The following is a 16,448-nucleotide window of genomic DNA, read 5'->3' as shown; positions in this document are numbered from 1 at the left end:
CTAGAAAAAGTCAGAATACTGAACTCAGGTTTTACCAGAGCTCTTTAATCAAATGTGTAACTATGACAACAGATTTGTGACTGGCATTACCATGTTCCAATAAGCAAAACATCAGATGGAAAAAAGATGAAGTGAGGGAAATGTCTTTGTTTTTAATGCTAAATTTTATGCAGTTATAACTTAGGGCTTTTAAATAAATAACAGCATAAAAGAATAATTCCATGAATTTTCTATGTGTATCAGTATAAATTTTACTTAGTGGGAGGGATCAAATTAGAATATTGAAAAACTTCAAGTTGAGAGTTTAACTAATGAGTAAGGCTTCTATGATAAACTGTCAACTTGAACTCCAGAGTCATAAACGTTGTTCTAATAAAGAACCCTTGAAAATAAAATAAAAATGTTATAAACACTGAGATCTCTTCTAAGACTGTAAGTGCCTATGTAGAATGTTGCAAATTTTTTAGGCACCATTATGTTTTCACCCATAAAAAATGATTTTTTTAGTCCCATCTTTCCTGTCTCCCTTTATGAACAACAAAGCTACTTGATAACAAAACCCTTATACCCATTGTTGATATACTGATAGATAATTAATATTAATTATGGATATACTCATCATACTATTCTTATGCCTAACTTATAATTTCTCTCCAAATAAGTAGTACCTGTCGATGATATGAATTCCCATGATGAAAGGTTGCATGTCAGGACTTTGAGGGTAGCAAAGTTTACACTTGGTGTGGGCGCTAAGCATTGTCCCATCATTCAATATGAATCTATAGGATGGGCTGGAGGCAGTGCCACGAGTCATCACTGTTTCAAACAAAAGAAAAACCTAGTTAAAATTCTGACACTTGAACGCTGGGCAAAGGACGGCTATTAGATCTTATTTCTACTAACAACCTCATTGAAAATGCCTTCTCAATTGCTGCCTGCTGTGATTCAAAGAATAGTTTAGAGATGTGTGTGTGGAGGGGCTCCATTTAAAATATACCACTTGACAAGTTTTAACTTACTCTCATTTGAATGGCTGCCTCCTGATATAAATTAGGACTGTGACAAACCGCAACCTAGTAGGTCTCCATTCAAAATACAGGGAAGTGCTTCTTTGCCTTTAGTATTATCTTTAACAAGTTTTTATTATTATTATTATCTTTGGCTGGCTTATGGTTTAAATTATAAATACTGAGATATAATTCATACACTTTGAGGTTCATCCTCTCTATTTTAAGGGGTTTCTAGAGTTCTTTATTTACTGAGGAAAATCCTTCAGGTCCCATCTGACAAATTATTACACATATCTATATTATTTTTAATGCTATAATTTTTAAAATTTAATAAGCAAATTAAGATAAAATTAATTATTACTAGTAAGGAACAAAAGCTATGTTGTCAGTAAATTGCTTTATAAACAATATCATGTAAGTTCTGTCTTAACTGTTTATTAGCAGCAGGCAAGAATCTAGTTACTGAGGTAAGTGCTTGTGAAATACGGAGAAACTCTCCAAGACGGAAGGACTGAAATGTCATTGTTGTTTTAGTACCACCATAGAATTCTATCTTGAGGCTTAATAGATTGTCAATATAAAGATTAAAAAGGTAATACCCACTGAAATACAAGAACTACTATCACAAATGACTGTTAAAATTAAGCCTGTAAAAATATTTTGAATACATTCATTTTTTGTGACAAAGTCTCTGTATGTAGCCCAGGCTATCCCAGAATTTGTTCTATAGCTCAAGTTGGCCTCAAACTTATACTCTTTTTGCCTCAATCTGCTAAGTACTAAGATTAAAAACCTGTGCCAGTATGGCTGCTTAATTACACTTTAAATATCACATTGAAGAGTTTTAGATGATCAATTAATATTTTTTATGCTACATACTATTCAAGATAAGAGAAGCTATGATCTCTTTTATCTTGAGTGTCTGGTACTGACTGAGGCAGAAGAGTCTGTTGAATTGGCAGTAGGATAAAGCTGCCTGCGTACAGAAAGGAGGATGTAAGCTTTGCATACTTTCTTCTAAGTCACTGCCATGCTTGCCAAACACAGTGCATGGAGAAGTTCAGTAATTAATAAAGGATGAAAAGAATCTTTAATACACACTGATGACTTCTGTGGAAGAGTATAAGCAAATTTTTGCTATAGTCAGTTAAAAAGTTATGTTAACATTCAACTGTTTATAGCTTTTAAATAATATATTTAGAAAAACACAACTTCAGCAGAAAAGTGGCATTATACAATATATTATTTACACGAGTTTTTACAAGGCCAGACAAAACAGATAACACATCTTACATTGTTTTACTTACTCCATTTTATCCATTTCTTTATCTTGTTCATTTTTCAGATCTCCTTATTACACAGGGAAACACTGGTTACTTTACAGAGCTGCTCAACACAGCAGCATTAGCCTACATGTGGCCATTTGAAATTACACATAATGAAAAATTTACTTCCTTAGTCACACTACCCACATTTTTAGACCTTGACATCCACATGGTTCAAAGAGGGATTACTGCTCTGGGAACCTGCCTGTCCCTGGTTTAAGGCAACATTGGCTACAATCTGATTTCCAGGTGAACATCCAAAACTCCCTTGAGCAAGGAAGTCAGGACCGCGAGGGGTGTGTCCACCAACTGAGACAGTGGGACTGATCTAATGGGAGCTCACCAAGGCCAGCTGGACTGGGACTGATGGAGCATGTGATCAAACCGGACTCTCTGAATGTGGCTCACAATGAGCGCTGACTGAGAAGCCAAGGACAATGGCACTGAGTTTTGATTCTACTGCATGGATTGGCTTTGTGGGAGCCTAGTCTGTTTGGATGCTCACCTTCCTAGACCTGGGTGGAGAGGGGAGGACCTTGGACTTCCCACAGGGCAGGGGACCCTGACTGCTCTTTGGACTAGAGAGGGAGGGGGAGTGGGAGTGAGAGGAGTGAGGGGGAAATGGGAGGAGGGGAGGAGGTGGAAATTTTTAATAAATAAATAAATAAAACACTTTGTGGAAAATAAGTACTCTGAGTAATGAAAGAATTTAAAATACCCTAAACACGCCATGAATCTCCTAAAATGGGAAAACAGAGCCTGTATCAAACTCAGCTAAGTACAAAACAATGTTTCCTGGTTACATATATTAAAAGCTTGTGAAACCTGGCTTTATATTTTCCTAATTTCTCTGTTAGAAAACATCTTAGGCTATAGACTCATTTAGTAGTATGGTAGGTCCATGAAGTCTGACTTGACAACTGTCACCTGCATCCATCTTGCTCAGGGTACCAGAAGTATCTTAACCTCAACTTCTCTTTGAAGTATTAGTCTGAACTGAACAGAACCTATAAATCTTCGCCAATTTCTTTTTACTCATATCACCTTCCTCCTAGTTTAAAGTTCCTCAAGTGGTTTTAATATCCACTTTTGGTGTGGGAGTTCCTACTGTTGTTAATGAATAAAGAACTGCCTTGAGCCTATGGCAGGGAAGAACAGAACTAGGCGGGAAACTTAGGCTGTATGCTGGGAGAAAGAAGGGCAGAGTTGGGGACAGGCCACGAAGCCACTGCCGGAGACAAACGTGCTGAAACTTTGCTGGTAGCTAACAACCTTGTGGTGATATACAGATTAATAGAAACGGGTTAAATTAATATAAGAGTTAGGCAATAAGAAGCTAAAGCTAATGGGCCAAGCAATGATTTAATTAATACAGTTTCTGTGTGATTATTTTGGGGCTAAGCGGCTGGGAACAAACAAGCAGCCACCTGAAATACACTTTTCTCCAGTCTCAGTGCAGACCTATGGCTTCAGTCTGGTTGAAGCAGTGTTCCCCTGTGTTCTGAGACTGACCTATGGTCACAAATGTGACTCTGGAAGATGAAGTAGTAAGCATCCTTTGGAAGTATTTTATGAGCTGAGTGTCACAGTCTATTGTTGTGATCACAGCACTTGGGTAGTAGAGGCAAAAGGGTCAGGAATTCAAGGGCTTCCTCAGTCACATAATTAGTTCGAGACAAACCTGGGCTACAGGAGAGGCTGGGTCAAAAAAAAAGCCAAAAAAAAAAAAAAAAAAACCAAAAAAACCAGAAACCAAAAAACCTAGGGGTACTTCCTAAAGCACTAGCCTAGCATGTATGAGGTTTTAGGTTCAATTCCTGGCAATTCCTGGCACTAACTCTATCTCCCCACCACCAAAAAACTTCAAACAAAACAAACACTTCATAAATTGTCTTGGTATAAAGCTGCCAAAAGCAAAACAAAACAAAAAACTAAGCTAAGAACAAAACTGTTAATAAATATTAGGATTTTATAACAATTGCTACCTTCAAATAGTAAATTATTGGAAAGGGAAAAAGATGACAGATGGAAGAAAATTTTCTCTTGTCTAGTAATCACTATAAAAATTTACACAAAATCAAGGATATAGTAGCAAAATTTGTCTCTTTTTTCTTCTAAATTTAAATTTATTTAGGTGGACAAATAAAATTCTATTCATTTTAACTATGCATTATTATGCCTTGAAGTACTTATTCATCATGAATGGTTTAATCTAGCTAATTAACATATGTTATATCACTCACAATTATCACTTTCATGATGAGAAGACTTAATATCTATTCTCCTTCCTGTGTTCCTCAAGAATGTAATATATTGCCAGGCAGTGGTGGCACACGCCTTTAATCCCAGCACTCGGAAGGCAGAGGCAGGCAGATCTCTGTGAGTTCGAGGCCAGCCTGGTCTACAAGAGCTAGTTCCAGGACAGGAACCAAAAAGCTACAGAGAAACCCTGTCTCGAAAATCAAAAAAAAAAAAAAAAAGAATGTAATATATTGTCATTAGCTATACTGTTTATGCATACAATAGAACTGTTAAGACTTATCCCTCATACATATCCAACTGTGATGCTTTTAGCAACATCATCTCAGCAATTCCCCGCCCCCCCCCCATAAGCCACCTACGCTTCTCATAGCCACCATTCTACTGTTTCTACATCGTATGTGTATAAGATCATATGGTACTTGTATTTCTGTGCTTGGCTTCTCTCACTTATTGTAATGATCTCCAGGTTTATCAGAGGAGTATCGTCTTTTTTATGGCCTTACAGTATTTCATTGTGTGTATGTGTGTGTATATATGAATATTTTCTTCATTTCCATTTATCCATTGATAAGCACTTAAGTTGATTCCATATTTTGACTAATAGAATATAGGTATCACTCTATTATATTGATTTTGGTCCCTTTGGTTTCATACCCAGAACTGGGATTCCTAAATTGAATAGTTTAGTTCTGTCTTTATTCATTTTTTGAGGAATCGCCATACTTTTCATTATAATGGCTATACTGATTTACAATCTCCCCACACATACACTCATCTTTGTCTGTCTGATGACAGTCATTCTACCATGAACATGTCTCACTGGCTTCACACTGCCCTTACGTGACAGGCAGCAGAGAAACTGCAAGTGTAAATTAATACTCTCTCCATCTTTGACAGGTGAATGGTTCTTAAACTTTATCACTATTTTTAAGGTCTGTTAAGATATCTGGGCCCTCATCTGAGATTTAAATTCAGTAGGTAATTTAACAGGTGAGTTGCACATGTTTTCAAAGACTATATCTCTCTTACCAGTATATATCTGTTGAATATAAAATACTAGAAGATGTACTTTATCCATGGCATGCTGTTGACAAATAGTCTTTAATCTCTAAAATCCTAGAACCAGATTCACATGAACTTTGGTGATCTTAGTTTCAAGGGGAAAAAAACATAAAAGTCATTTTTATCAAGGAATTCTTTTTTTCTCAAAAAGTGGAAGGCATTATATTAAGAAATGTCTGATGAGGAAAAGGAGCTGGACTACAATTCCTTTTCTTCACACTGTCCTCTAAATTATTGTACTTCGTATGGAGAAAGATTAACTACTTATTAATTCACAGAGACTCCTAATGTTTTTATAAACTATGGCTCTTTCGTATCTGTGTGAAGCCAAATCATTTGTATAATAAATACCTTTTTTACCCCAGTGGAAATGTATACCAACTATAGGTAAATCTCAGCTATGCTATGGGAGGCTGACTTTGGAAATTATGACAAAAATCAAAGAGACCCACATACTACTTCACACATTAAGTAATGAGTGGAGGCTGTGCTCCAAGTTCCAAACCTATTCAAGAGTCAAACACTGTAGATAAAATCAAAAGTTCACACTTAGTAGAAGGAATCTATCAATACTATCCTTCCAAGTCAGGATGCACATTGGGACTGCCTGGGAAAGTTAAAAATAATACAGATTTTTGGCTCTTTGCATAGTCTTGAGGAGCGGCATGGAGTTTAGTAAGGAGTCCTCTGGAGAACTACTACTCTGTTCCAGAAAAACTACAACTTTGAGATTTCTACAGATGACTTTCAGGAAAAAGAAATTCTTCCTATTAGGAAGCAACTAACCTATGATGTAATGGATGATATACCATCAGGAAACTGAGGACAGATGTTATGGGAAAAATGTCAAAATTAAAAAGGGGGTGAGAATAATGAAAACATCTCATTGCATTTTAGGGCTAGCAATTAATAGAATCTATCAAATTAAAGCTTACATTGAAAAAGGAGTACTAGGCTACCATATATGACAATATTTTAAAGTACATAAACAATCCCTTAATTTTAAATCTCTTAGAACTTTCTGACCTTGATTCACAAATAACTTCCTCTACTTTCCTGACAATATTGGTTGACTTCTTAAGGGTATGGAATATACTTGTTTTATGCTCCCACAGACCTCCTAGATATGGTAAGTATGATTACTGTCAGAACTTCAATCTAAGTCAGAAGACACAGACTTCAACAGGCACGAAGTTAAAATGAATGGTATGCCATCCTGATATTCTCTGACACATTTATTTTCCTGGGGAAAATCTTTAAGAGACAGACAAAAAACAGAAAACCCCTTGCTCTCACAAATTATCAAGTCTGACTTTACTTTTTTAATAGTTATACTTCTATTATCATAAGGGTCACACTGATTTTAGCTGCCCTGCATTCTCCTCAAAAACTGTGAGAACAACCCTGCTTCCTAGCAACCACTGTATCCTTGGCACCTTATATACATAGTGTTCTATGCATGTAAGGAACTGGACACATCTGCTGAATGAATGAATTAATGAATGAATGAGTGAGTGACTGCCACATGACATCCTAGTCTTTAGGATGTGCATCCTGGGTTTCAGGATCCACTCATGAGTTACTTTGCTTACCCATTTCTTCCTTTCCTAAAATTTATTACAGAAGCTGTAATTTGGAGAAAATACTTATCAAGCTATAAATTCTAAGAAAAGTTACTCAATAGTAACACACAGATTAATGAAAAAAAATTGAGAAAAATGTTTTACCTTCTTGAAACAGTTGTCGGGCGTAAGATGGCTCTCTGCCCTGAGGTTGGAAAAAAGCATAAATGCATTTCCTTACTAAATCTTCCCAGCCAGTTCTGCCAGCAGCTCTCAGGGAACTAGTATCAATGGAGATGATTTTACCTGCACAAAGAATGAAAATTGACATTTGCATTAGTATGTGAGATTTAGTTCTAGTCAGGTATTAACATCGCATCAAAGCTAAGGATGTAGGTCAGCTGGTCCAGTGCTTGTCTACAATACATGAAGGTCTGAGGTCAATTCCTAGTACTGTTGAACAGGCCATGATGGTACATGTCTGTAATCCCAGCATTTGGGGAGGTAGAGGTACACAAAATTAGAAGATCAAGGTCATCATTAGCTATATAATTAGTTAAAGTCAGCCTGGGCTACATGAGACCCTGTTACAAACAACCACAAACAACTCCCCAAAATACAAAATCAGCAAAATCATCTGGAGCTGTTGAAATGTATCAGTTAAAATCCTCAGACCTGTTCTTTGATCACACTTCCTGCACACTGCTCCTCTTTACTGCTTTCTGTGTGTTGACATCTAACTGCGTTACTTATGAGGTAACAGAAGGAAAAATTAAATGTATTATTCTAGTCTAAGCTATTTCCCAATGACTATGTGAAGAGAATATGAGAAAGAAGCAGGTTTTCCATTTTTATCTCTAGTTAATTCCTATAGGCACGTCTACAATGAAGACTGGAGGCAACTAAATAAAAACCTTAACATTTGCAAGGCATCATACTATTGAAATAATGCTTTATAAAATTCATCAGTTATTTGATATAGCTGTATTTGTCCAAATTTCCTATTGGTTTTGAGAAAATTCTGGCAAGCTATTTTTCAGTTAATAAGAGTTCAGTTAATAATAATATTTTTTGGGACCATTTTTATTATATACACCCACAAGAGCCCAAGTTCAATCCCCAGCACTTCCCTACTCCAAGGGCTCTGCCAACTCAGCATCTTCTCTATCACTTGTTCTTGACCAGCTTCTGTATTTTTTGGAAATAGTTCAGTGAAAAACTGGTATCTCATTGATATCCAGATTTCAATTTCTGTAGTTACTAACAAGGCTGAGTATTTTCATGTTTTTTTTCCTATGAATGCCTGATTGTATTTCCTCCTCTTGATATAATCAAGTCAAGCCTACATAATGTATATGCTTTTTCATTTAAGTAATATTACACACCCTCTTCTCCCACAATTTGGCTTCCTAATTAATAAAATATTCATTAACTTTCCTTTAACTTGTAATGGTCTGGGATCTAAGGTACCCAACTCTACCTGAGGATCTCATCACTCAACTCCTGGAATAAATGTAGATAGAAAGAATACCAGTTCAAAATTAAATAAGAGAATTTTGTTACTTAAAACAGTCTGAAGAGAGTCTAGTGAACACTGAAATAAATGTAGATAGAAAGAATACCAGTTCAAAATTAAATAAGAGAATTTTGTTACTTAAAACAGTCTGAAGAGAGTCTAGTGAACACTGAAATTGAAAGCATAAACAAATTTTTAATAATGTAATTTTTGTCTCTATGCCATACACAAAAGTTTATCATAACAGCAACTCACCTGCTACATCATCTTCATATACAATAATGCTCTTCTTAGGCAATGACTAAGGGATGGGGGTGTGTATATATGTGCATGGGGGGCGTCTGGAATTGTGGAGTTATGGAAGAGAAAGTAATTATGTCTTCAGCAATAAAACTAAATGATTATGCTTAAAAGAGGACCATGAAGAGTTTGGTTTAGAGTATCTCTGCTTACCAAAGGGAAGTTGAACCAACCACCAACTAACCAACCAATCCAGAAGGAGGACTTAAAAAAAAAGGGACACAAAGCCAGGCATAATTGCGCACGCCTTTAATCCTAGCACTCAGGAGTCAGAGGCATGCAAACCTCTATGAGTTGAGGCCATCCTGATCAGCAGAGAGAATTCTAGGACAGTCTGGGCTATTATGCAGGGAAACCCTGTCTCAAAAATAAATCACTCCACATATAGTTAAAAAGTAACATTAAAATGCAGTATTCAATATTTACTTTACCTCACTAGTATTTTCAGTAAATTCTACTCTATGATATAAGAAAATACTAGCTTTAAGTTTACTGTATTTCTCTGGTAACTTGGGATAAGAGGTGAAGGACAGTACTGTGGTTGAAGGTAATGTAGTATAAAAGGAGAATACTTCATTGGGGATAAATATTTTCATTCTTAGCAATCAGTTACCATTTCCCACTCAGAAAACAAGTAAGTTGCTTATTTTCAAAAATTATGTGTATGTGGTTTTTTTTGTCTGAGTATCATGTGTGTGCCTGGTGTCCTTGGAGGCCATAAGAGGGCATCAAATCTCATGGGACTGGAGTTACCGTTGTGAGCTGCTATGTGGGTGCTGGGAATCAAACCTGGGTCCTCTACAAGAGTAGCCAGTGCTCTTAACTGCTGAGTCATCTCTCCAGACTTTGGAATCTGTTATTTCTGAGGTCCCTTTTAGTTGAACAATTATTGAAAAGTCCAGAAGTTAATTTTCTTATTTTAAACTGTCATGATTATTTTTATTTATTTATAATAGGTGCAGCTGAAATTTCTATTTAAATTCTTCTGATTTAATTCTACTTTTATGTGGGATATGGAGATAGAACTCGGGCTGCTATGCTGTGCCATGTGCCTTTGCCCCACTGAGCTACACTACTGGCTTGTTCACTAAGTCTTACTACACAGCCTGACAAACATCCTTCTCAACAGGTTTTCATTCTATGTCTCATAAAGCCTTTATTTGACTTCTTTTTATATTAATCAGTTACTGACAAAAAAACCAGTTTTCATTGTCAATGAAACATCCTTTCTTCCATATAAAATATTTCTGGCTTTCAATAAGGGCTCATTGAATTTTTCCAGTGTGGCTCATGAAAGAAAATGGAAGTGAACATGATCCATGCTAGACTGAAAAAGAGTTACAGAGGGGTGCAGTCCCTTCACGTGAACATGATCTGTGGCAGACTGGGAAAGGGATAGAGAGGGGTGCAGTCTCTCCACACTCCCAAGCCTCTCCTTAGTGTTTTTTCATATCTGTGCTAATTTACTTCTCACTTTCTTTTTAGAAAAAGCATTTGTAACTTTTTGTTTAAAAATAAAGAATACAACACATAACACAAGAATACCAGATTTTTAAGAGCTAAAAGTTGTTAAAGATAAAAGAATCTTTAAAGAATGAAGATAGGCTCAGTGGTGCGCTGCCTTAATCCCAGCACTTGGAGGCAGAGGCACAAGTGGATCTCAACAGAGAGAGTTCCAGGACAGCCAGCGCTACACAGAGAAACTCTGTCTTGAAAACAAAACAAAACAAACAAATAAACAAACAAAAAACAGAATGGGAAAAAAGCCATGTACATTAAAATGGACAAAGAAAGAATAAAGTCAGTTGAAGTCATTTTTAAAAATTTCTTCTCAAAAATATATCTCTACCATCTATACCTCTGTTTTACAATTAGGGTGGTGACTGGGAGATGTGCCTTTGGGTAGGCAGAAACGTGAAAACCTGAATGTCACCGTGAAGGTGAATTAGCTAGTAAAAAGCCTTGAGGAATTTCAAACAACAGCTGCAATTTGTCCAAGATGGGAATCAAATCTTAAGGGGCTCTTAAGAAGAAAGCATTATTTTCAGGCACCCCTACTGCCTACCTCTGGGTCCTACTAAGGTTAGACCTGGTCCATCTGTTTCCAGAGTCAGGAGTGCTCATTGTAAAGAAGGCCCTGCCACACTGACCACTTCCAGTGCAAACACTTAGGACACGTGGCACTTTTCATACTTGATGCTCTATGGCTCAATATTAGCTCAACCCTCAAGTAAGACCTTTTGGAATTACCACAATAATTTAAAAAAACGATCCTCAAAAATACACCACAATATGGAACTATAGCACTCACTTTGTGCTTGTTTGAAAGAAGGTCTTGCTATGCTGTTTAGTCTTATCCTAAAGTGTGGGTTCAAGTGATACAATTGCTTCAGCCCATTTAGGAGCTGGGGCATAGGAATACACCTACTGGTATGGTTACATCTTATCATTGATTTTTACTTGTCAAATACATTACATATTTTACTTGTATTTATTTGGGTGACTGTGTGTGTGTGTGTGTGTGTGTGTGTGTGTGTGTGTGTATGCTTTGTCTGTGATAGGAACTGGTTTTTCCTTTTTTACATGTGAGTTCAGGTATCAAATTCTTACCCACTGAACCTTCTGGATGGCCCCACCAAATACTTTTAAACAGAATATCAAACCCACCATATTTTATATCCATTTGCAAATGTATAGTTACATATGTTTACAAATTCAAATTTCTTCCTTGATTATAAGATTATAAGATGGTCCAGATATATGAATGGTCTCTACAGTATGATGCCCATGACAACAATTATAGCATCTAAATATCAACATCAGGATGACTATTTAAAATGCTTTCTATATAAGAATGGAAAGCAGAGGATGAATATTACATTTGGATATCATCATTGCTAAGTTTACATTATTAATATCTATGGAGAATTTTTAATTTTTTGAATACCTGTAGTATCTTGCTTGGTCATAAAGGACTCTACGCCTGTAATAGCTGGAGGCCGAGGTAATCGCCGAGCAATACAAATCAAACATGACTGGAAATCTGCCCAAAACAAGAAGAGAAAATTGAAGAATAAAGTATAGAGATAATTACTTAATTACTTAATAGTTTTGATTTTAAAATTGCATGTCTCAGGATTTATTTATTTATTTTTTATTTTTTAATTTTTTTAATTGAGAAAAGGAAAAAAAAACAAGTTTCCACCTACTCCCAGCCTCCCATTTCCCTCCCCCTCCTCCCACCCTTCTCTCCCTCCTCCCACCCTTCTCCTCCTCCCCCCACTCCTCTCCCCCTCCCTCTCCAGTCCAAAGAGCAGTCAGGGTCAGGATTTATTATAATATTAGAATCACTAACATAGTGATTCTCACCCTTCTTAATGCTGGGACCCTTTAGTACAGTTCCTCATGCTGTGGTGACCCCAACCACAAAATTATTCCATTACTACTTCATAACTGTAATTTTATACTGTTATGAATCATGATGTGAATATTTTTGGAGACTGAGGTTTGCCTAAGGGGTTGAGACTCCCAGGTTGAGAACCACTGCTAACATCATAACGTAGTAGAAACAAAATTCCTGGCAACACAAAACTGGTAGCTCTAAGCAGAAAGTGTATCAGGGGAAAGCTCCTGCCACTGAATACTTGCACATAAACTGTAGAGACAGATGCTAACAGCCAGGGGAATAGTCTGGTTGGACTTAAGCAGCACCGACTGTTAATTTTATTTTTGTTGCTTTCACTGCTATGAACTAAGCTCAAGGGACTTAGATTTGCCAAGTACAGGCTCTGCCACTAGCCCCCAATATCATTTTTTAATTAAAAAAATGTGTATGAGTGCTTTACCTGCATGTATATTTGTGTGTCATGGCCATGCAGTGCCTACAGAGGCCAGAAAGCACCAGACCCACTGGAACCGGAATTACTAACAGTTGTGAGTAGCCATATGGGTGCTGGGAATCAAACCTGGATCCTCTAGAAGAGTAACCAGTGCCCTTAACTTTGCAGCGATCTCTTTAGCCCCATTGTGTTGGCAAGCTCTGTGTCAGCTTGACACAAGCTAGGGTCGCTGGAGAGGAGGGAACCTCAATGAAGAAAATGCCTCATACAGGCAAGTCTGCAGGGTATTTTCTTAATTAGTGACTGCTGTGGAAGGGTTCAGCCATTGTGGGTGGGATCACCCTGGGCAGGTCGCACTGGGTAAGAAAGTAAAGCAGCACTCCTCCATGCCTTCAGAATCAGCTCTGTCTTCCAGGTTTCTGCCCTGTTTGAGTTTCTGTCCTGACTTCCTTAAATGATGGACCGTAGTAATGAGGAAATATAAGCCAAATAAGCCCTTTTCTCCCCAAGTTATTTGGTCATGGTGTTTCATCACAATAGAAACCCTAAGACACCCTTAACAATGTTTTTTTTTTAATTTTTATTTATTTTTATGTGCATTGGTGTTTTACCTGTGTGTATGTCTGTATGAGGATGTCAGATCTCCTAGAACTGGAGTTACAGACAGTTGTGAGCCACCATGTGGGTGCTGGGAATTGAACCCGGGGCCCTCTGAAAGAACAGCCAGTGCTCTTAACCCGTGAGACATTTCTCCAGCCCCTTAACAATGTTTTTAAAAACTACAGTTTTATTTTCAATACCTTACATGCATCAGTATTCCATGCTGCAGATTATTCTCATAACCACTATAAAGATAATGATCATATAACAAAACCAAGACTTATATCTGAAGTGGTAGTACCTTTCTTTTGACAAAGAATTTTCTTGGAGGGGGAGAAGGGTCAGGGACTTTGTATCCCAGTCTGGGGTGGACATGTGATTTAACTTTAGAGATATAAGTAATGCAAGATTTATTTAGTAGAATCAGTAGAGAGTGTGATCTATATAAACCTATGTATGGGTCTACATTTCAACATGAGTAATCTGAATTCACTTGGTGGGACTCTCAAACAAACAAACAAACAAACAAACATCCCTACTCTCCATAAAGTGTCTTACTATGTAGCTCAGGCTGGCCATGAAATTACTATGTAAACCAGGTAGGCCTCAAAACTTGCAATTCCCCTGCCTCTACATTCCCTGTAGTAATTACAGGTTTATGTCATCATAATTGGCAACAGAGAACTTTATATTTTTAGGATATACATTTTTTGAGTCCCATTCCACATTTTTAAAAAGGTGCTACATGTACTGCTGCACACTAATGATATTAAAATGGCAATTTGTGCAAAGCTCTTGCTGGTCATCACCTCCATGCTCAGATTTGCTGAACTGCCTCTCACAGACTTATCTCCTCTCTTCCCTGGTCCTTACTCCAGGTCCCCATCTGTGGTGTTCCTAAACTTAACTGAGTCTTTGTTTACATGGATGACATACACATCCACCATTACATACTGAAATTCATGCTAACATCAACTCAACCAAAGCTTCCATTTTTTTTCATAAACTTTCTATAAGATTTTTGCATAGTCTGAAAATTGCAACGCCATCCTCCAATGTCTCCTACATTCTAAAGGTGAAACTTTATAAACACCAGGGTTATTTAACGGCCTGCTGTAACTGGTACATTTCCAACTGTGGGCAGGGAGTTACCTATTTTATTTCAAGGCAGCAAATTGGTTTGAATTATTTGACATCTAAGTGAGAATGCGGGCATAAAGATGAAACTTTAGGGGTATTATTAAGGGACCGATTTGACATATTTGTAGTGTAGTTTATAGTATTAGGAAAAAAATTCTGGCATGGAATTATGCTCCTGCAATTCTGGCACTCATAAAGTTGAGGCAGGAGACTGCTAAGTTCGAGTCTAGCCTAGGCTACATAAGGAGTTGAAGGCCATGAGGGCAAACAGTGAAAAAAGCCAAATGGGCTGGGCCTGGTGGCACATACCTTTATAACAATACTTGGGAGGAAAAAGTAAATGGATCTCTGTGTGAGTTTGAGGTTACCCTGTCTATACAGCAAGTTCCAGGTCAGCCAGAGCTACAAAGTGAGACCCTGTCTCAAAAAAAAAATGTAGAAAATTGGACTGTGGTTATGACATATAATAGAGTAAGCAGAAACATTATCTTAGGAAGGTAGTGTGTAATTTCCCCCGTTCCTTCAAGCCAAAGATAAAACAATCACTTTAAAATGACGCTTTACCTTCGCCATCTTCTTGGATTGATTTTGGCTGTGACACTGTGAAACATTGCATTACTTCATAGCGCTGGCAAGCTTCTTGGTTCTCAGTACCTGGCTCATCTGGAGGGTGAATTAGCATCCTGCAGTTAAATGTATGGCTATTTCGGCGTGTTGCCTCTTGAGGCCAGGGAACTCCATTTACTAGGGAGGCAAAATTGATTATATGTTTGTGGATAAAGTGAGAACAGCATAAATTCTGAAGATACAAAAAAATACTTCAAAGCATTTGACTAATTAGATATTCATATTAAAGGACTGACATATATCCTCAGATCTAATATACTGAGTCAATAAGGCACATCCATCAGTTAGAAATTATAATATTTCCAAGAAAATATATAAGAGCTCACACAGCAGATACACCACTTCACTAACAGTATTTAGAAACAAAGACAAAATTAAAAATTACTAGTGTGGCAGTTAGCTCTTTTTATTTGCTATGTATTTCAAGTCAGAAAATTTAAGGCCACAGCTACAGTGTTAAGCAGGACTCATCAAAGGCCAATCCTAATGGTAGGCTCTTTGTGCACGGAGCAGAAGACTAAAAGTTTGTCCAAAGACTCTGTGACTTAGACAAGAGTCATATTGGTTTCTGACAGTCATTTTCCTGTACTTGGTTAATTTAACTAGCATAGTTTATATGTTACAATACTTTGAATATGGTAATCAGCAGTACCAAAAGATTGCTAACAAACAAACATTATCTCCTTTAGTATAAGAAAATCAAATTAGTTTTAGGAAAGATGCCCGTATATTTCAAGTACAAATCACTATTGTATGAGCCACAGTTTCCTACCCACAATGTCCTATTCAGCTTATGAGTTCCCAGGTGGCCAGAGGGGTTTTAAATATACCCTGCCACTGTTGACCCACTTTCATTTTACCCATCCCTTCACTCTGTAAGGACAAGAGAAAGTATGGAAACTTACTCTCTTGGACTAAGTTCTGATTTTCACAAGTAGTTAGGTTTGGGTCATTTAATATTTGATTTCCAGTGCTTCATCTTTAAAATTAAGGATCTACTGAATAATCTCTAAAGACAACTGTACTATACAGTCTACAGTAAATCACCCCAAATACCTAGACACTATAATTCCATTATCAAACTAGAGATTTTACAGACCATTATTTCAGGCCCCAGTTACCACTCTTTTCAAAGAAGAAACAAGGTTTCTATTAACACTGAGGAAACAATGTAGGAAATAATAAAATACAGATGACAGTTCATA

The 16,448-nt window shown here is 37.0% G+C and overlaps 1 protein-coding gene across 9 annotated transcripts in view; it reads right to left on the bottom strand.

Annotated features, from left to right (window-relative positions):
- LOC121439593 (nuclear receptor coactivator 1) overlaps positions 1-16,448 on the bottom strand; it is a 260,024-nt gene that overhangs the window by 57,793 nt on the left and 185,783 nt on the right. For all 9 annotated transcript variants that reach the window (XM_041640129.1, XM_041640137.1, XM_041640128.1 and 6 more), the window contains 4 exons: positions 15,181-15,360; positions 11,985-12,080; positions 7,387-7,527; positions 669-816 (listed from right to left, as the gene is read on the bottom strand). In XM_041640129.1, the coding sequence (XP_041496063.1) occupies positions 669-816; positions 7,387-7,527; positions 11,985-12,080; positions 15,181-15,360 (565 nt within the window). The remainder of the gene's footprint in view (positions 1-668; positions 817-7,386; positions 7,528-11,984; positions 12,081-15,180; positions 15,361-16,448) is intronic.

Source organism: Microtus oregoni, unplaced genomic scaffold (assembly GCF_018167655.1).
Source record: "Microtus oregoni isolate MIOR12 unplaced genomic scaffold, Mior012 000062F_ref0000492, whole genome shotgun sequence".
Classification (NCBI taxonomy): Eukaryota; Metazoa; Chordata; class Mammalia; order Rodentia; family Cricetidae; genus Microtus; species Microtus oregoni.
This window is presented reverse-complemented; position numbering and strand designations above follow the sequence as displayed.